We start from the raw sequence: 20,441 nt of genomic DNA on the forward strand, positions 1-20,441 counted from the left end.
ACTTTACAGAAATCAGCCTCAAACCAAATTTTACCCACTTAGAGCTCATAGAAGTCAACGTACTGGACGGCTTCCGCAATGGTTTTTCATTATGTAAAAACGTTACTCATTTCATTATAGTACTGAATACTCCCCGCTTTAACTTAGAAGCCTTTACATCAGACGTTATGTTAGCCATACAGAATCTATCATCTTCGTTAAAAAAATTAACTTGGGGTTTCAGTGATAGGTATTTGAACTATTTCTTGAGTGTTACTGATAGAATAATGAATGGTTCAGATCTAACAAACCGTTTAATATTACAAAGGACTTTTATCAAGTTTGAGTCTGACTTGAAATATTTGCTTCAAGATACTGAGGTTGAGATCAAGATGGGAATGAATGCAGGGAATCTTTTTGATTAATTTATAATTTGTATAGGTTATTTATTTTTTATTAGTATTGATGTTAGGTTTAAGGTGTATAATAGTTCGTAGCTTTATGATCAAAGTTAGAAAAATAATACCATTTTTTTTGTCGACGGATAAAATTCAATACATTCACGTGTGTATACAAAGTAAAATAGTGAAGGGCATTAAAGGAAATATAATAAAACCCAAAAAAAGAAAAAGCAATTGAAAAAACAGTAGAACAAATGCAATTAAAAGGAAAAATTCTTGTAGAGAAAACTTTCCTATCGGGCTCGAGAATCGTATAAAGTAAATTCCACCTGGTTTTTCGTTATTTACTTTCCTTCTTTGTGTGCTTTTCTTTATAGTAGTACCTAATGCTCTGCTGAAATGCTTGGCACTTTTTTCTTCTGTAAAGGATGAGGTGGACGAGATTTTTCTAAATTTTTAAAAAGTAAAGAGAAATGACATAACAATAGGGTTGAATTCTTTGGGATGATTTTCCGACTCTTGGAAGTTGTTGAATATTTCGATCAAAATATTAGACCGCTTGGGGATGTTTTGTTCTGCGGGGGATTTCGTGTTTTCTTATTTAACTGAGTTGCATCAGTTTGTTGCTTTGCTATGTTGCCGCGGATTGAGCCTAAGGTTTTAAATTTAATTAGTTTTAATTTTAAAATTAACCAACTTGGTCACAGTTGGAAATTGCGAAACAGTTTTGTAGGAGGAACCTAAAGCGGGTCTGGTTTGTCAGGAATTAGCATTTTTAAGATGTGTGCTTTATTCTTTTCTGTGTTACTTCCTGCGGATTGTAATCCAATACGAAAAGCTTGTCTGTTCTGAACGTCTTCAAGGGGAATGTAATGGTCTGTACCTCGAATTACGATATCTATTTTCATATTCTCAGGAAGTATGGCATTCGAGGTATAGCTTCTTGAAATGTTTGGTTAGAAAGACTTAATGGTTAGCGAAGTCAGGACGTGAAAAGCTAGTCCTAACAAACAAAATATGGATTTTGATGAAGTTGGGATTTTGAGGTTAAGTCAGATAGTTTAGACGTGAGAACAAATCGCCAGATTCGGTAGATAGGAGCGGACACAGGTTGTTAGTCAGAGAGGGCGATCATTGTTTAAACTTTTAATCTTAAATCTCTATTGAAGTCAATAAAATAGATACATAATGGATGGAAATATGGCGCAAGTAAATACAATCATAAACGTCAACTATAATATTACTAATCTGGTAGCAGTGTCAGCATGTGAATCAGGTTCAAAACGCAGCAAAATTCACGCGACGAATTTGTCTATTCGATAGTCGAGGAGTCTAAACAAATTAAATCTAATTGTTTTGCCAAGCTTGTAATTTTTCCATTTAATCTTGAAAAGTGACTGTCCGTATTCTCCCTATAATTTCGAAGAACGTTGGGAGTGCAATTCAAAGCTTAAGCAAATACAAAATTGGATTGATTTTTTTTGACTATTTTTATCTTAAGAGGTCTTGAAACTGTTTCCAATCCTGCTCTACTTATATAGCTTTAAGGATGATTTAATTAGAGTCTGAAACTATGGTTTTATTTTTCTAACTTTCGCCATAAACTCAAAAGTTTTATAATACATTTTAATATTTATATTTTATATAAAGTTTGTATTTGGAATAATGTTTCTTTGTTTTATCGAGCTTTGACAATAGAACTACGTCAAACTCGTTTTTTGTTACCACTGAGAAGACTGCTTCTGCATATCATTTGTGTTTGTATTAAATAAAAAAATATGAATATTTTTTATACAAAAAGTGTATTTCTTCAAAAAGCTCCTAAACCTAAACTTTAAGCTAGACTTCACAAGCTCCTTTAGAAGTAATACTGACTACACCACGCACATCCGTTACCTGATTGTAGTCTAATTCGCCACTCTGAAACAAATAATGTTTGTAATCGTAAAAAAAAACAAATCACAAAACAATAATAATGAATTTACGATTGTTCAACAAAGCTTCCTATCTTAACCATATAACAAAACTATTGGTAGTAACAATTTTTATATCTATGTAACAATTACATATGTTAAAATAAGAACATATTTTGTTTGACATAAACATAAAAATGCATTGACGCCTTAGGTCAGTATACTTAAGGGTTATATTCTAAAAAAAACACTTCAATAAAAAAGAAAATGAAGTACTTCCGCGTCATCCTTCACCCAGTCAACACGTAGTAGTACTTTGTCCTTTCCAATTCCTTGTATCCCTTTCCTACCCGTTGCCGTTGGCAGTAACGTGCGTTTAGGAATAAAATTTTGTGCAAGTTATCGATTTGGGAAACAGGACTGTTTTACTGAGTCTCCAAATCGTGCTAGCTAATTGCCTCGTTGCAGCGCCATAAAACAAGTAAGCAAGAAAATGAATGGATTGGAAACAAAATTTTGTGATGAGTAAGAAGTTCAGCTCGTGGAAATTGTACCAACATTAGAGATGTCTTTGGCTGTCCGACATTGCAATAATATATCAACAAATTTGGACAGACTTATAGTGCGAACTGTGAACACGAATTAAACGGGATTGACACTTGCGGTACGACGCATGACGCAAGGGAGAGTTAACAATAATTGGGTTCATTTATTAAAATTTTTTCTAAAAAGAATTAGTATTTTTCCAAACATATTAATATGGCTAATTCCTGATAAAATGCCTTGTAGTTATTCTTTGCAAAGAGTAGTACTCTCAATAACGTTCAAGACATATATCAGAAAGCACAGGAAAGTATGCATTTTAAGTGCTTGATCAAATAGACTTCTTGCTAGACTACGAAGAATAATTAAAACTCTTTATGTCACTTACATTGTAAATTATGATCCAGGTGAACTTCAGAAATTTTGCAGATCCCGATACTCCTTTATCTTCATCTCCTTTAGTTCTTCAAAGAAAAAATATAATTGAATCTGTTTGTTTTAATAACACCCGATTAACAATACTATTCTTAAGCCCTTAATGCTGTCACCAATATTTAATTTTGTACGTACAGTCATCTGCAAAGACAACTGTAGATTATTTACCTATAGTATCATCATCCCGTTCTCAGTTATCTTGGCCATTGAAAGGTTCTCCCAGTTTGAAGAGTATTGATGAAGATTGGATAATTGTGGTAACCAAGAGCTTAGAATAATGTAGTGCATATAGAGTACTAACCACCAGTAGGAAAAAAAACTCCTATATGGACACTAAACTTGTAGAGCTCCACGAAGAGATAGGAAGTGTTAGTGTCCAAGTATATACCTATATGAAAAAAAAGAATTAGGACAGAGCTATGAAGAGTCATAACTCCGCAGTAAGGATAATCCAAAAAGTCTGAGTTGTAGTGGCCATTGATGAATCCTTGACTGCTTATCGATATAATAAGAAGGTAATAACTAAGGATTCTCCATTAGAGATGAGAATTCGTGCAATAGAGCAGCTGTAGTGTTTCCTGAATCCACAGCAATCGACGTTATTTATTATTATTTGATTATAACTATTATTTGATTTTCCAAGACCTTGAAATTGTAGGCAGAATGCTAAATTATACAGGTTGGGGAATCGATCAAAGTATGACAACGCGCACACATGCATTTCGTGCGCTCTGCTACTCACCTGCTACGCCATTATTTTTTAGTAGGACGATAGTAAGATCCCTTTGCTAGGGGTAACTGTATTACGTTCAGGCATTTTTAAAATATTTTTATGATGCTTTACATACATCAGTGTACAATCCACATAGACTCTTTTGACTTCCAAAAGAACTACTGGTGAAATACAATTGGCACGTTCAACAATTATTAAGTGAAAACGAAATGTAAATTTGCGAGTTGGCGACGTAGATGAACTTTACTGTGCATAAGGTTTGAAGATAATTGGAGCGTATACATTGTTAAAAAAAAATCTGTGTTTAACAGCTTCCGACATTGCAAATAAATAAGTCAAAAAATGTGGGCATACCGTATAGTGTGAACGGTGAAGACGAATGAACCAAGATCCACCCTTACAGTAACCTGACCAGTACCGTATGAGCAGCTGTTAATGTCAGCATTTGAGTTTACCAATTGGGTTTGCCCTTTTAAGTTTTAAAAGGACCAATCATCTTAATATGGCTAATATTAATTTATGATTTAGTTTTTAATAAAATGCCTTGGAGTAAGGAAGGACTTAAAGTAAAGAAGGAAGAAATTACGAGAAAGTTTTACCACTAACCAAGATTCTTTTTATTTTAAATTTCTTTTCTTAGTTTTAATCTGCTCCCGAAGATGCTAACATCGATAGCGAAACACGTGTCGAGAGTAAAAATAATGAGTTTTGGTTAGTGGTAGAACTTGTCTCGTAATTTGAGTGTCACACCAAAGGATCCAATCATAGGACTATAAAGAAGGAAAAGTTTATATTTTATATTTTTGAAGAATTCTTGACGAGGAGTCCTACTATTTAGTCTCAGTGAACTAGTTTCTGTGTACTAGTGATCATGGGTAAATGCGTGAAAACGTAAAACGTGAAAACACTCTGTGAGCGTATTAAGACCTCCTTACAAGGAGACATGGCTGTCGGTCAACCCAGAGAAAACTGAGCTCATTCTCTTTACTAAGAAGCGAAATTTAACAGGTTTTAAACCTCCCACTAGGTATCAGACTCGCCTAAGCTTGGAGCAGCAGGTCAAATACTTACGTAAATAAGGCAATAGTCCTAATATCGCAATTATGGCGAACAATAATAGGTACAAGATGATCTAAAACCGTATGTTCTCCGTGGCTTTATACTGCAGTCATACGACCGACGTCTCATACGGATGCGTGGTATGGTGGGCAGCGGTGTTAAAGGTCACCAACGCCCCAAAAATGGCTAAACTGCAAAAACTGGTCTATTTGGGAATTACTGAAACCATGAGAACACTTGCAGCATCTTTAAACATTCTTCTTGTGCTACCTTTCCTAGTCTGGATTGAAAGGGCATCGCATAAGAGGATGAAGAATACCGGAGAATGGCGCAACAATTTTGTATGCTTAATATCCTATGAAGATTTATATACAATAAAATACTCCTTTCAGTCCTTCTACCCCAACCTGATTGAACCTAAACTACTGTATGGATAAAAATTAGTTATATTTAATGGAAAACGTGAAGATGTTGCTTTATAGGTAAAAAGAGTGCCTACATTTTTGGTTTATGAAAGAGTACTAATAAAATGTTACCATCTGAATGATTACTTCTTCACTAGAAGATTAAAATAGTTATTCTTCCTGAAAAAATCATTCTTTAAATCAAATTCCAAAAAAAATTTAAAATCTTATGATTCTTTACATGCTTACCTCATTTTCTTCTCTGCGACTCTTTTCAAAGTACTGCACCTTTTCTTCCGTATACGAACGGTAACTGCTGCCTATCTGCGACATTAGGAGTGGGGTGGAATCGTTGCTAGTTTCGCTACTCACACTTAACCGCCAGGTGTCGCTCGTGTCGCTGTTTCCAGATGGCGTTTCAGACATACCAGTGTCGTGCCACGTCGATTTACATAAGAAGAAGAAGAATGCCATTATCGCCTAAAATATAGTTTCGTTGATTGAAGGAGATGGATAATAATTTTGAAACATTACAGTTAAAAATGTTGCCGCAGCCATAACAGTAGCTGACATAGGAAATCCATAGTATTGGAGCAAAAGCCCTCCTAGCGCAGGCCCTAGAACTTCTCCGAGAGAGTACATACTAGACCAGATACCAGCGACTACACTGTACGTCATTATGGTATCGCTGCAACCGCCATGACTAAAATGTAAACATTTAGGAAAAATAAAGAATTCCTAAAATATGGGATTCACTTACATTGCACTATTTAGAACTCCTTGGAAGGTTGGCATTAAAGCTAATGCTACTGACACCCCTAGTATTGATAGAGCAAACAAATTTAGCCAAAGCGAGCTAAAATTGGGAAGTCATTTAAATTTTACTTGACAATCCATACCGCTACCTTTTAAGGCCTGGAATATAAGGACAAGGTCCTAAAAGAAGCAAACCTATAGTAGACAAAATCAGTCCCATGACCATCATGGACCAATGATTATTGATTTTGTCAGCTAGCCAACCCCACGCCGGACTGGACAAGCCATACAGTCCGGAAAATAGCAGGAAAATTAAACCGATTTTTTCCGGTGATAGATGGAACTATGACAAAAAATTATTATGCTTATAAATAAAAAAAAAAACAAAAAATTGTTACCTGTCTCAAATGAGGTTCTAGAGTTGGATCCAGAAAGGCCCAACTGCTGGAGACTACTACCACAACTAAGCCAGTAACAAAGACGGCTGGAACCTTTATTAGTTTGAATACCGTCGTCTTCTTGCTTGTTATATTCTCCACATCTAGAAATACACATGTTTTTAAAGAACAAATTGTATAGAGGTCATATGATTTCAAAAATTGAAAAAATATTCACTGTCTGAAAAAGTTTGCGTAACAGCTATCTTGTCAGAATTTTATCTTACCTAAAAGAAATCTACATTTTCTTAATTTAAAGGAAAGAAATTATAAAATTAAGAACTTTGGACAAAAACATTTTTCCAGACGTATATCAGAGATTAAAGACAAATCTACAAACAAAATAATGTCAGTTACCTGGAAGAAACTACAATCCTGAAACTGAGTCCTGCAGAGATAAAAAATAGGTAAGCAAATAACAAAATTGCGTTTTTCTGGAATATGTTACTGTAAATATGGTTTTTAAATATTTGCTTTAACTCGTCCAGATATTATCCAAAATGTTTCCATAATCCAAAGAAAGAAATAAGACTAATTCTAAGTGTGAAGTTTTAACATTAGAAATTTACAAGAAGCAAACAATTTGCAAGCAACAAAAATTATTTAGATTAAATGTCAAAAATCAGTTTTTGCAACAGCTTGGAAGATGTAATAAATGTTTTAAAAGCGAGAGTTTAAAAAACTACATAGCTACAAGAGAAAGAATGTTTAAAGACGGTCAACGCATTATATCATTAACCAAAATCATCACACAAAAACCTCTTGCTACTAATTACCCGATAAAATAGTTAACTAATTTAATTCTTAAATTCTTAACACTCACGACTACTGGAAATATTTATTTTTACTGGATTTATTAACATCTATTTATGTCTGATTTAAATCTGGCGCCAATATTCCGAACTTTACTTCACTGAACTGTCAACTCACTCCCGGCAGCAGCAAAAGTAAATGACCACTACTAGGAGGCCGCCATTTTGCGTGATTGTGTCCTTTCGATGTTGGTCACTCTGACAAATTTTAGGTGTGCCAACTGTAGGGAAACAAAACAATTAAAGTTTTTGAGAGGTTATGTTTACAAAAATACAAAATAGAAAGTTACCTATAGGTAAGAATTTAAGATAGTTGCGTTAGATATGTGATTTTTCTAGTACTTCTTTAAGAATTTTGTTAAAATTTATGAAAGAAAATAATCCTCACCTAAAATGAGACAAAACGTTTCAATCAACTTGGAATAGATGCAAGTTATATATCATATTCTTTATAAATCTAAATAGTAATCATATTATATTACCACATCATTATTTTATATTTAACATTTCAGCATTTTACCCGATTAAACCTTTTTATATTAATTGTTTTAAAAAGTCAGTTCTGAATTAACTCTGACTAGATTAGTCGTTTTCTATTTGAATAAAGTTTTTTTAAAAAACAAGTTTCGTGGCATCACTGTATAATTGGCGCGGCGCAGTCGGTAGGATAAAATACAAAATCAACTCCTTTTCGACGTGAAACCCGAAAATATGCTAAACTTTGAAAATACCATAAAAATTTCTTGTCAAATTAATCTTAACAATATAATATATTTTTTATCACTTCCAATGGAACACACAAATGATTTTAAACTCTATTATTTACTTCCTATTCCAACTCACATAATTCAGATTTTCTTTTAATAAGTCCAAAAATTAAATATCTTCTGAAATCCGAAAATGATGAACAGATTAGACCTCTGAATGATAAATGTGTCGAAGGTAGACCGTACAATTGTCCAAAAGCGATGCAATCCACGTCTCATGTACCTTGTGAAATCAATATTTTAGTTAAACAAACAACACAATCATGTCGTTTTCATAAACTTCAGATCCCAGAGAATCATATAGAAATGATTCCAAAATTAAACCAATTTTTGGCAGTTTTCCTCGGACCTGAAAACCTCGAAGTTCAATGCAAAACTCAAACGCCCATGAAGAATCTTAAAGGAGTCTTTCTAATTAAGGAGGGATTTTGCAAAATTTTCTACAGAAAACAAATGCTAATTTTTCAAGAAAAAAGCTACGGTAGCCCTCTAGTCCTCGACGCCCCGAACTTAGAGTTCAAACCCAGAAAATCTCCCGAAATTTCACATTCAACTAAAAAACTTGCATCTGGATACGCCAATGCTTAATCCAATAATCCCAGTGGAAGAAACCTCATATTCAAGCAAATATTACATCCCAAGCCTATGGACAATCACCCTGTATATAGGCCTACTAGTGGCAGTATTGCTTTTCCACATAAAGAAAAGAAAGGTGTACAGAAACTGGTCCAAAACCAAGGACGAAGATCCTTCCTTTCAGGATGTTCCTCTCCAACCAAGATGTCCGAGAGTAAACCTTCCAGAGGATGCTTCATTCTAAGAGGGGAGGAGTTATATATCATATTCTTTATAAATCTAAATAGTAATCATATTATATTACCACATCATTATTTTATTTTTAACATTTTAGCATTTTACCCGATTTAACCTTTTTATATTAATTGTTTTAAAAAGTCATTTCTGAATTAACTCTGTACTAGATTAGTCGTTTTCGATTTGAATAAAGTTTTTTTAAAAAACAAGTTTCGTGGCATCACTATATAATTTTATCATTCTGATAATCTTGAATCTTATAAAGCCAAAAACTAGGCAATCCGCTATACTCACACGTCAAACGTCAGCGTCGTCAACTTCATTACCGTTATTTAATGTATTTTGTGTTGGCAACACTAAAAATTTTCACCATGCAGTGGTCATTTTTGGGTACCGTGGCCATCTGCATTAGCAGTCCAGCAATATTCATAAGTTCGTGGATACATAGAATACCATACGTAAAACACGCAATTCGGCTTAGTTCGATTCTAGTAGTTTAACTTCAGAGGTAGATATAAATTGCCTGACATCGAACGCCAACAACAAAAACCCAACCAATCATCAAAAAGGGTTTCCTCTTAAAAAGAGATTTAAAAAAAGCGCAGCGGCAATCAAGAAGCCAAGCCTTGCGTACTCTACTTCCATCCCTCCTGAGAATAGGAAACTAAATATATTTGACGTTTAGACAAAAAAGCCCGATAGAAACATTAAAAAAGCCTTTCTTATTCAGTTACAAACTATAGGATGTCAACATCTTAGGAATGCTAATTTCTCATAAACGAGACCAGCATTGGGGTTCCTTACGACTCTTAACAATAAACAATATTCAGTTGTCAGTCGAATATACGAACAATATTTTCAAAATTAGTTCGCAACCCCCAAATATGACCAAAGTAGACATTCATACTCTTAATAATGTCCGAAATCCACTAATACCTCCCTAAATTATAGAGGAAACTAACCAGTAAATTCTTTAGGATAGAGGGTACCTCAAAATCTTACGCTCACTTCACGACAAAAAAATCAACAAGCAACAAATTAATGCTTCTCAGAAGAAACCAGCGCCAAACCGTCTAATGTTTTAATCGAAATGTTCAATATCATCCATTCTTCCCTACGTCCAAGAAATCACTTTTGCAGCTCTCCTTTTTTCCCTCTAACCCACTTTTTTTATAACTCATCGTTTAAAAAAGCCCAGTGCCAAATACTTCAGCATAGCATCCCAGAGAGAGTACTCCAGAGTAAGTACTATAAAGACACAAGCATACACCAAACACCGGAGCATACTGATTCTCTATGCTGGGTCCTTTTTCTTATTGGCGCTTATCGTTAATCGAAATTATGGACAACGACCAAATTCTCCAAAAAGAAAATTGTATATTTTAGCAAAACGCCAACAATAGTTTCAAAAATTGCTATCGAATGGGTCACGGAATCACCCGATTTATCTATCTTCAATTTGAACATTTGAAATCATGGTAGTACTTAAATACATAAAAACTTAAATCCAATCCATAAATAAATTCTTTCGAACAGCGTTTTAAATAAAAGATGCATGCATGTTCCAGGATGTCTTCAAAAATTTTAAATACAAAGCACAAAGCAGTAACTTCGGACTGTTCTCGATACGCCACACAGTAGGTATATTTTTGACAACCAAAAGATGCATGATTTAATTATTGTTTAATTTGCTCTTTACATACCTTCAACTTTAGGTAAAAGCCACATGTTAAGCGGTATAATTGCGATCATACTCACTCCAAGAACAAAGAATGGTAAGTCAAAACCACCGAGCTACCTAGAAAAGTGTACATTATTAAAACATAACTTCACAGCAAGTTATAAATAAGTGAATGTATTTACATACCGAATAGAGAAAGCCACCCAGAACTGGTCCAGTACTCATCCCCAGTCCTACAAAAGTCTCCAGAATGCCCTAGGCAAGACATGAAAAGTGAAATGCTATAATATAATGGAAATTACTTACAATAACGGCACCAATATTATTTGGAAAGGTGTTGACAACAAACACATAACTAGCCGTTGAAAAAGCGCTCGAGCCTAAAGCCTCAAATCCTCTAATAATTAAGCATAAAGTCGTAAATAGGGTATAGTCTGTAACGTACTCTAACATACTAAAAAATATAGTCTCCAGACAAGAACATTTTTCTAAATCGTGACTTACCCGAAGAGGAGATTGCAGGCTCCCGCCACAAACATTCCAAATAAAAACACGAATTTTGCTCCAAATTTGGGAAGCTGTAAATAAAACTTTCTAGTAAGTATTTAACCTTATATATCATAATCCTTACGATTTTTCCAAACACGGGTGATGAAACAAACATCACGAGGGCATAAAAACTAAACACTATGCCAGACACGGTATCGCTTAACCCTTTTTCCGCTGCTTCTTTTGGAAAAAATGGCGCCATAATTGACATCGAACAAAAACAGAAAAAATCTACCAATGAAAGCATCGCTAAGGTCATCTTTTGAACTCCTGTAAAACTTCGAATCGCTGAGGGTTGGAGGTGAGAGTTAGTCCTAAAAAACGAAATTATATAAGTATAGCAGTTTTGCAAACTTTATACGTGTTACAAACTTTATATATGTTAGTCTGAAAGTCGACAGTGCTCTTAAGATGCTTTAAACATAACCAATAATTAAAATATCACATTACTAAATATTTACTTAATAAAAATGAAAAAATAAAATAATTGAAACTTTTTTTGAACCTCCTTTCCTGCCCGAGTCGCAAAGCTGTCCACAGTATGAGAATGCTGATTGTTCGAACCTAATAGTTTTTGCTAGAAAGGAATTAGCTGTTCGCGGTGACAGTCCTGGATAAGTTCAGAATTACTTCGCATGCGCATTGTTAAAAAGAGCGTTCGCGATGACCAGTCTTAAACTTTAGTTCGAAATCCTGTTTGCGGATGTTTTGTTACTTGTTCTGGATTAATCTGTAACTAGTTCAATCAATCCTTGGACTCTCATTAGTATTTTGAGTTCTGGACTTGCGCAGTAGATTTTTATTGACGTATTTGATGTATGTCGACTATTTACTCTTTTTGTGTTTATTTTCTAATAAGTGGAGCTTATTTCATTTTATTTTTAAATTTAATACCACTAATAGTTATTATTACAAACAATATTTGCTTGTTTTGTTTTTTATTAGTTTTATGGGTTGTTTGTTACCTAAATAGCAATTCCTGTTTAATTAAATCGATTTTAATTCAGAGTAGTTTTCCATGATAAAACCATGTCTGATCATTTGAGTTCCAGTGATGAGGACTTCTCTTAGAAATCTCTTACAAATTACCGATGTTCCCAAAAATGTTGGATCCTTTGATTGTCCTAAAATCTTATGATAACTGTATTTTTAACATTTTCATATAAGCTAAGCACTGAGGAATGAGCTGGTGGACCATTTGCTGCAACCTCATATTATAAAGAACAGAAAGGAGACTCTTGGAAATTTTTTAGCCATTTCTTTTTTTAAACTCTTACTGTTTAAAATAAAAAAGTCCTTCCTAAACGAAACAATCAAACATCGCTCGAGGTTGAAATAAATTCCGAACCGGTTATGAATCACGCATAAGATATCCTGAAAAGGTGAAGAGTTCCTGACTGATCCGGGATGCATTCAGAACTGTTACCGCGAACAAAGCTATTGTAACCATAATTTGTGTGGTATTTAGAACAGTAGAATGAGACTGCCTGCCCAGTTTGTCTGGTTTAAGTCTTTATCTTTGCGTCGAGTTTCGAGACTTGTGGAACTAGCTGAATGCCCGCGGCGTTGCTCGCGTGAAAATAAAAGAAAAGTCGAAGAAGGCCTCCAATAATAGTAAATGCAACCCACAATACACAAAAATAAAATCCGAAGCCACGGCTCAATGATTGTACATGCAACCCACAATACACAAAAATAAAGTCCGAAGCCTCGCCTCATTGATAGTACATGCAACCCACAATTGTCACGCCGTTTTTCTTAAGGCCAAGGAGCGCGATTTAATTATTATAAAACCAAGACACAAATAATCTTAAAAATGATTCGTTAAATGCAGAGCGCGCGGTAGGACTGAGTCGAGTCACCTCTCGGGTATCAGTCTCGCATGGACCCGCCTTGTTGTTATGTCTACCAAAATATAAATAATACAGAGGCACTTTTTCAATCGTATTTATTAATCAGTTTTATGCCGCTATGCGATATTTATCATATTGGTAACACCCCTTATCGGTGGAATTTCAAAAAGTTCGTTCGTATCCGGGGCTTACATTATAAAAAAACATTGTTGCAGCTAATTTTTTTTCTTAAGTTGATGCCTGCGACTCGTTGGTGCGGGCAGTCTCCGTTTAAACTCCGAAGCCACGCCCCCTTAGTTCTCGAGGTCACGGGTAACAATTTTCCCATTTTTTAACCCTTATCAGTGGAATTTCGAAAAATCCGTTCTTATCCGGTGCCTACATTATAAAAGGAACTCGTTGGCAAAATTTTACGTTTCTAGCTATTGTAGTTTGGGTTCTGCGATGATGAGTCAGTCAGTCAGGACAAACTCTTTTATATATATAGATGAACCTCAGACCGCTGTCAAGTAAATCAGATCCCTAGATTGATCAATAGATTCCAGCATAATATCACCTATGAAGAAAGCGTAATTTCAAGGTACCTTACATTTATTAAAGCGAATTAAATAACATTTTTTTATAAGTGCATACCATTTTTAGAGCACCACTTATTAAGTCTTACTCAATCTGACTAAAGCTTAAAGCAGTCATGTGTGGATCAAACTCTACGAAAAATTTTTAAATCGTCAGCAAAGAGGAGAATAGAGCTATGCTGAAAGCACTTCGAGATATCATTTACATAAAGGCTAAACAACGGAGGCCCCAAGAGAGACTCCTGTGAAACACCAGACAATATCCAAATTTCATGTGACTCATAACCAAGCGCTTTGATGATGCGTGTTCGATTATTTAGGTAACATAACATCATGTTACATAACATCCCACAGGACTTAGTGAAGCCAGTGTATAAAGCATGTACCTCTTCCTCAAGGACTCAGTCAGTCAGTCAGGAAGTCAACAATAATAGGATATTCAATTTAAAACATTTTTCAGATGGTTTTACTTAGTGGTTAATAGTTGTTGACTTGTGAGATTTTATCTCTTTTTGCAATGTGTCTTCCAGTATTCAGGAAATTCTCTAGAGGATCATTTGAAAATACTAAAAAGAGGCGTGGCTATTAAAAAACTGCACTTTTTAAGGAAAATTGGTGGAAGACCATCTGATCCAGGGGTCTTGCTCATAACCAAACTCGATAATTTAATGTCTTATCTCAGACATAGGTATATAGGAAGTTTTTTTAACATTTTGGCTCAATGAATACGATTTTAATAAATTTTCATGCAATAATAATGATTCACCCTGAATATCAGATTTTTAGATTGGATTTGTGAATAATATTAAAAGACAAATCATCAAGGATAATGAGTGATTTTTGGCATACATTTCGGAAAAATAATCTACAAACAAGTCAGCAATGGCCTCACCTGTAGAACCTCCAGCGCCCCTTCTTTAGGTTTACTAACCTAAGAACTAGGGAAAACGAATCTAGGGAAAATTCTGTTCTATAAATATAGTCATCATAACACTGCCTTTTCAATGATTTACATTGGGCTCTAACATTACAGAAATTCCTATAATCATAATACAATTTGGTATTGATTTACGGTCTATGTAATCTTTTATTCTCAATTATCACAGATTTTAGTCCTGCAGAAAATCAAAACGACCAACAAGATGAAATTGACCAAAGCATATGAGCAAATGATGTTAATTATTTTTAATATACACCGATACATGTCAACTTTTACCATATCCTTTTAGTGTATGTTGAAAATAATTTTATTTATTAAGTATATTTTTAAGTCCTTCGAAAAAAAGTATATCAGCACAAAATTTGGTAGTAGGGGTTTTTTTGAGGCGAGAAATTCGAATTGAATCGTTGAAAGTTTTGTGTGTCTTAAATTCTAGAGGGCGCTCTCAGCAACACTCTAAGGTGATAAAAACGTGTACAACTTTTTTGTGCCTCAGTGTATATGAGTTTCTCATGAAAATCTCATCTTTTCGATTAATAATACTCTAAAAAGGTATACCTATGTTATTTACAAATTGCATTTTTTTAAGGTGAATTCAGTTTTTCATTTATTGAAGGGTAAATTATTTAAAAAGACATACAGAGCTAAGTAGTGTTAATCAAAACTAAAATAAAAAAAATAATAAAAAAGCGAAATTATTTTATTGAAAAGCGCATTATCGAAAAAATTAAAGAAACCATTGCAACACTACTTTAGATATTATTCAAAGCAAGTTGATGTTAAAAAAATGTTTTATCATGGTTCAATTAATGCATTGAAACTTTGACAAACAAATATCTCGACAACTGTTAAGTTTAGACACTTCTAACAAGTGTATGTGACACTCTTTTGTTGCAAAAATACTAGAAAATAAGATTTTTCGCGAAGTTGTTGTATACAGGATAGCACGAAAAGTTAACATGTTCACGGAGAGCCCTACTACAGCGGCCATGCGTATTGTGACAGACTCTAATATTTTCTGGTATACTTTACCCAAGAATTTTGTGCTTTAGTTTCATTTACCAAAGAATTTTGAAATGTTGTTTTTTATTTAGATCTGTTATTAATTAGGCCAATAAACGTGTTTATGTTCAACACTGTCTTGAAATTAATTTTTCCGCCTTTTTTATTGTGACGGTGAACAGGTCTGTCTCACGAGACCAAAAAAATGGGTCTGGTGGGACAGACCTGTTATAACCGTCTTCTATTTCTAGAAGAAAATACACAAAAAAGTGACTTATTTTTGAATATTTCTTTAAATTCTTACCAGAACGGACTAAGCTACGCCAAAAAAACAGATTTTTGGACCACTTTTGAGTTGGCACTGTCCGCGATTGTGTTAAGATTAAGTTATTTACCGAAGTGATGCCCTTTAGAAGTTTGGATAAATTTTATTAAGGGAAATTTTTAAATGAGCATCAAATATTATGAATGTGCAACAAAATGCGGTAACTATTTTAACTAACATGGCAACTTTTATATTTCTGTATATCAAATAAATTTATCGGTGAACACTTAAGGCATCATTATATTTTTAATCTGCCAACAAAAGCAGGCACCAAAAAATACACAAAGCTTACAAAAAATCTAAATGAGCTTCTAATTTTTAAATTCATTTCAACTAAAATATTATATAATCATCAATTTTTCTTCTTAAAAGTTTTATTTCACATTCGGCAACAGCTTTCGTTAATGAATTACAAAAAAATCCGGCAACGGCAAAGTGCGTTTATACTGGAGCGACAGTTAACTGCGTTTGGGATTCCCATATACGTTTATTGGTTATGGTGTATATAATATTTCAGTAGTATAAACAGTTGTTTTATGCACCGTTTTATTCGTTTTAAACATTAAATAATTATGAAACTCGATACTGTTTTACCCGGGAATAGTTCTGATAACCATATTCAAAAGGAGAATGAAATACAAATTCCTTCTGGAATTTGTATTTCAAGATGGATTTTGCATTTTAAGATGGATATTAAATCATACAGCAGTTCCCGAGGACATACACCAAGTGTTTGTACTTTCTTATTATATATTCGAGGATAAACCAATGTCCTTTCGCTTTGCATTGTCTACAAAACATTTACTGGGGTTAGCAGAACACCATGCAAATATTATCCATGCTGATGCGACATACAAGTTGATTTGGCAAGGGTTCCCGGTATTAGTTGTAGGAACTACAGATAAACATAGAAAATTTCATCCGATATGTCTAGGAGTTTCGACAAACGAGCGTCAGGAAGATTTTGCCATGTTATTTAATAGTTTGAAAGAACAGATTTTGTTTGTATACGGACATTCTCTACAACCGTCGGTATTAGTTTGTGATGCCGCAAAGAGCATCCAAAATGCTTTTACAGAAGTCTTTGGTCCTGAACCCATTGTGAGAATGTGTTAGGCACATGCAAAAACAAAAATGCAAACCAGGGTTGAACAAACTGTCTCAGACAAAAACGCCCGAAAGAATATATTACAATACATTGATGCTTTACAGTCTGTTATTTCTTACAGCTTTTTATGAGGAAATGGAAAAGTCAAACTAATTTTATTAAATACTTCAAAGAAGAGTGGTTAACTCAAAATCGCAATTGGTACCTCGGTGCTGCCCCAGGATCAGCAGCCACAAAAAACGCACTGGAATCGTTTAATAGAACCATAAAAGATAGCAATACATTACGCGAAAGATTTCCTTTGTCTCGTTTTCTGGTTATCGCATCGGAGATGGTTAACGAATGGTCCTGCAAAACTACAGAGGAGTCCTTTTCAATTACTCCGATTATTAAACTTCCTGATTGGACAAAAGCATATCAATGGGCAAAATTAGACAAAAAAAAATAAAGGTGTTAGATGCTGACATGAAGAACAATGTCTATATAGAACCAGGAGGTCAAGTTTTGGATGTTCAGGCTGAAAAACCTTGGGAAACTTTTGTTGAATTCAAAGAATTTTTTTTTCCAGTTGGAGAGTAACAATTCCCAAAGAAAAAGATGATTGGATGAATGGTAGCTGCAATTGTCCACAGTTCTTTAAGATGTATATGTGCAAACATCTTCTGGGCCTAGCAATTAGATTAAAATATACAGTTCCGCCTGTAGAGGCAAAAAATATCCATATTGGACAAAAAAGAAAGCGTGGACGTCCATCAAAATCCAAACCTGTTTTGGTAATTCAGTGATGTTTTTAATGTTCACTCTTTTTTGTTTTGTGGTTCAAATACTGTTTTAAAAATGGCATTTTTTGTTCTTTTTGTTTTATAAGTAGAAGACAATAAAGTATATTTGTGATGCCTTTTTTTGTTTTATTTTATGCTCACTAGCTTTTGTCATATTATAAAGTATGAAGTTCAAACAGTTTTTAGAAGCTTTAATATTTAAATAGCTAGCCAGATTAGTATAAAACCGTTGACAATATTAACTTTATTAGATGCTAAAGATTAGAGGCTCAATAAGTATTTTAATTGCTCCACCCAGTTTTTAAACGTGCTAAAAAGTATAAAAACTGATGTTCGATTAAATACTACCCTTTTATTAATACTTTGAACTTTTATTAAAAATTTCTACTAGTGGAGGATAATTTTAGTTATTCTTTACCTACGCAAATATTCGATTTAATTGTTCGGTTTACTTGTGTTAATACACTAATTGCTCGAAACACAAAACTATTTTATTATATTTAAAAAATTTCTAAGCCAGGCAGCTGCAACAACTTCTTCTGTTCTTTTAATTTTTTTTGCCTTTTACCGAATAATGTCCTATAGTTTGAGACATAAATTTCAACAAATTAATTTAATGACATATCTTATTTATAAAAAAAATTGAAACCCAATGAGATTTAATATGACCTTGCAAAGCAGATTTTTTTCAAGTCTTACAAATGGTAGTTTAGTTTGATATATACGTTGGTATATTTTAGTAATGCATGTTTTAGGTTCTTAAAACAATAAGTAGCGATTAAATATAAGTCATAGAACATTTTGTTATTAATTTAAAGATCTTCTTTACATCTATTAAAAAAAAATGATCATGAGAATAACACATACCTTAATAATCGTTCCTTGATTCGCCTAATTTCCGTTGGAGAATAACAATCTACATTTGACATCGATTTGGTCCTCCTGCATTTAGAAAATGCCCCATTTTCGAAATTTCCAGAATTTGTGGAGAAACTATCTGCGCTTTTTGTAAAATTAGACTCCGAGGTATCCGGAGAGTTATGTTGGTTGTTTTTATCCATTGTTTAACGAACAACAGAAAACTTTTCTGCACCCCTTTAACAAAATTAGCGATAAAGGTTCACTTTGCTAGTTTTTCATCAATTACACCGTAATAGCACTTATTTAAAGAAAAAAAATCACGTGTATATGAAATACGATTTAACGTTTTGTTAATGTGGATATCAATAACTGTATCTTATAAGGAAAATATGCAACAATACGCCGCCAGATATGATAACGTAATGTTTAAACTTTATCAAAATAAAAAAATCTTATTATCTGCTCTTCAAATGATAAAAACTACTTGACTTTGATTTGATTAGAATTTAACATTTTGTTGTTAAAGCATTGCGGTTTGAACAACGATAGCGCAGGCTAATACCTTTCACAAGACTTTATTCATCAGACATTGAAAAACTTGAACTTTGTGGAATTTTACTACGTTTATTCAGTATTGTTGTAAGTATAATATTGACATTATACAGGGGGTGTCATCATACACCAAACTAAAGCAAGTGATACAGGTCAGATATAAGTCATAAAAAATAAAAGAGTTTATATTATATGACGGTTTTTTTCGGACACTTTTTTAGAAGATAGAAATTAACCTCTTAAGAATGTAACCAAAAATTATTTGAAACTGGTAAGAAATCTAATGCGAACCTTAGAAAGGGTGATTAACACGCATTAAATTGAGGTAATTTTAAAGGGTAATCACTTCATAGGTGTCTACATGCGTACACGAAAGGGCACACCGTAATTGAAAAAGTAGAGAGAACGATAAGGAGCTTGCGCATACTTCTATGCTAGCACTCTTCTTTGGCGTTAAAGAAGCCTTCGATAAGGCCAAAAACAGCAAGATCTGCCAGGCCGTACAAGCTAAGAATAAATCAGCTTTTGGTTGGTTAGGATCAGCGCTACTTGAGAGGACTGCAAGCCGAATTCTGGTGTATGCTGATGGAGAGTCTCCTAAGGCAGCTTGGGGAGAAAGGGTATTATGCGCAGGCTTGAACTGGTTATAGTCACAGATAAATTCATCGAGGTAGTGTGCTGGATCATCAAAAAGTGGTGCGTGAAAACGGAAGCCTCTCTGTCAATTCTTACAAAACAAAGCTCATACTTTTACAAACAAGAGGAATCTTGCTGGGCTCAGGACACTTAATGTTTTAATTAATCTAATCCTAGGCAAGGGATGCATCTATGACCTTGTGACAAGGTGGCACGTATCTGACGAACCCAGTTTGGCAGGTCACAAGTAGGGGAGGAGGGGGCACAGGGGACCGCTTAAGGAATTAATAGCTATAAATTTTTCCCAATGGCAGCTAAGATTGCGAAAACCTCACTAATTATACTATATCTATTGCTTTACTGATTTAAATGCATAAACTGATATAAACAGTTATAAAACATATAATTAAAAGGATTATTTAATAATTTGCGCTGGTCCTATGTGCCCCTTGGTACCGGGGCACAAGGGACCTTCTCCTGGGGCACATGGGACCATGAGCCTTATCGTTTATAATTTAATAAAGA

At 34.0% G+C, this 20,441-nt stretch overlaps 2 protein-coding genes across 5 annotated transcripts in view; one reads left to right on the forward strand and one right to left on the reverse strand.

The window, feature by feature from the left end:
* Positions 1-2,180, forward strand: part of LOC126745043 (uncharacterized) — a 34,281-nt gene extending 32,101 nt beyond the window's left edge. For all 4 annotated transcript variants that reach the window (XM_050452725.1, XM_050452723.1, XM_050452724.1 and 1 more), the window contains exon 3: positions 10-2,180. In XM_050452725.1, coding sequence (XP_050308682.1) covers positions 10-404 — 395 coding nt within the window. In that variant the 3' untranslated portion in view covers positions 405-2,180. The remainder of the gene's footprint in view (positions 1-9) is intronic.
* On the reverse strand, positions 2,164-19,130 carry LOC126745042 (MFS-type transporter SLC18B1-like). Its single transcript, XM_050452722.1, has 12 exons — positions 18,735-19,130; positions 11,365-11,596; positions 11,238-11,311; positions 11,040-11,187; positions 10,920-10,988; positions 10,756-10,846; positions 6,622-6,764; positions 6,373-6,566; positions 6,228-6,323; positions 6,002-6,170; positions 5,717-5,947; positions 2,164-2,300 (listed from the first exon to the last, which is right to left on the reverse strand). Exons 1-12 carry the CDS (start codon positions 18,926-18,928, stop codon positions 2,220-2,222), a joined length of 1,722 nt encoding a protein of 573 aa, XP_050308679.1. The 5' UTR covers positions 18,929-19,130; the 3' UTR covers positions 2,164-2,219.
* Between the last annotated feature and the right edge of the window lie 1,311 nt (positions 19,131-20,441).

Source organism: Anthonomus grandis, chromosome 15 (genome assembly GCF_022605725.1).
Source record: "Anthonomus grandis grandis chromosome 15, icAntGran1.3, whole genome shotgun sequence".
Classification (NCBI taxonomy): Eukaryota; Metazoa; Arthropoda; class Insecta; order Coleoptera; family Curculionidae; genus Anthonomus; species Anthonomus grandis.

Excerpts from the sequence above, each read along its gene's own strand:
- LOC126745042 (XM_050452722.1), bottom strand. The coding sequence starts at position 18,928 with ATGGATAAAAACAACCAACATAACTCTCCGGATACCTCGGAGTCTAAT. Across the intron at positions 10,847-10,919 it reads TGGGTGGCTTTCTCTATTCG|CTCGGTGGTTTTGACTTACC; the intron begins GTATGTAAATAC and ends TTTTCTAGGTAG. Across the intron at positions 6,567-6,621 it reads TAGAACCTCATTTGAGACAG|TTCCATCTATCACCGGAAAA; the intron begins GTAACAATTTTT and ends TTTTTGTCATAG.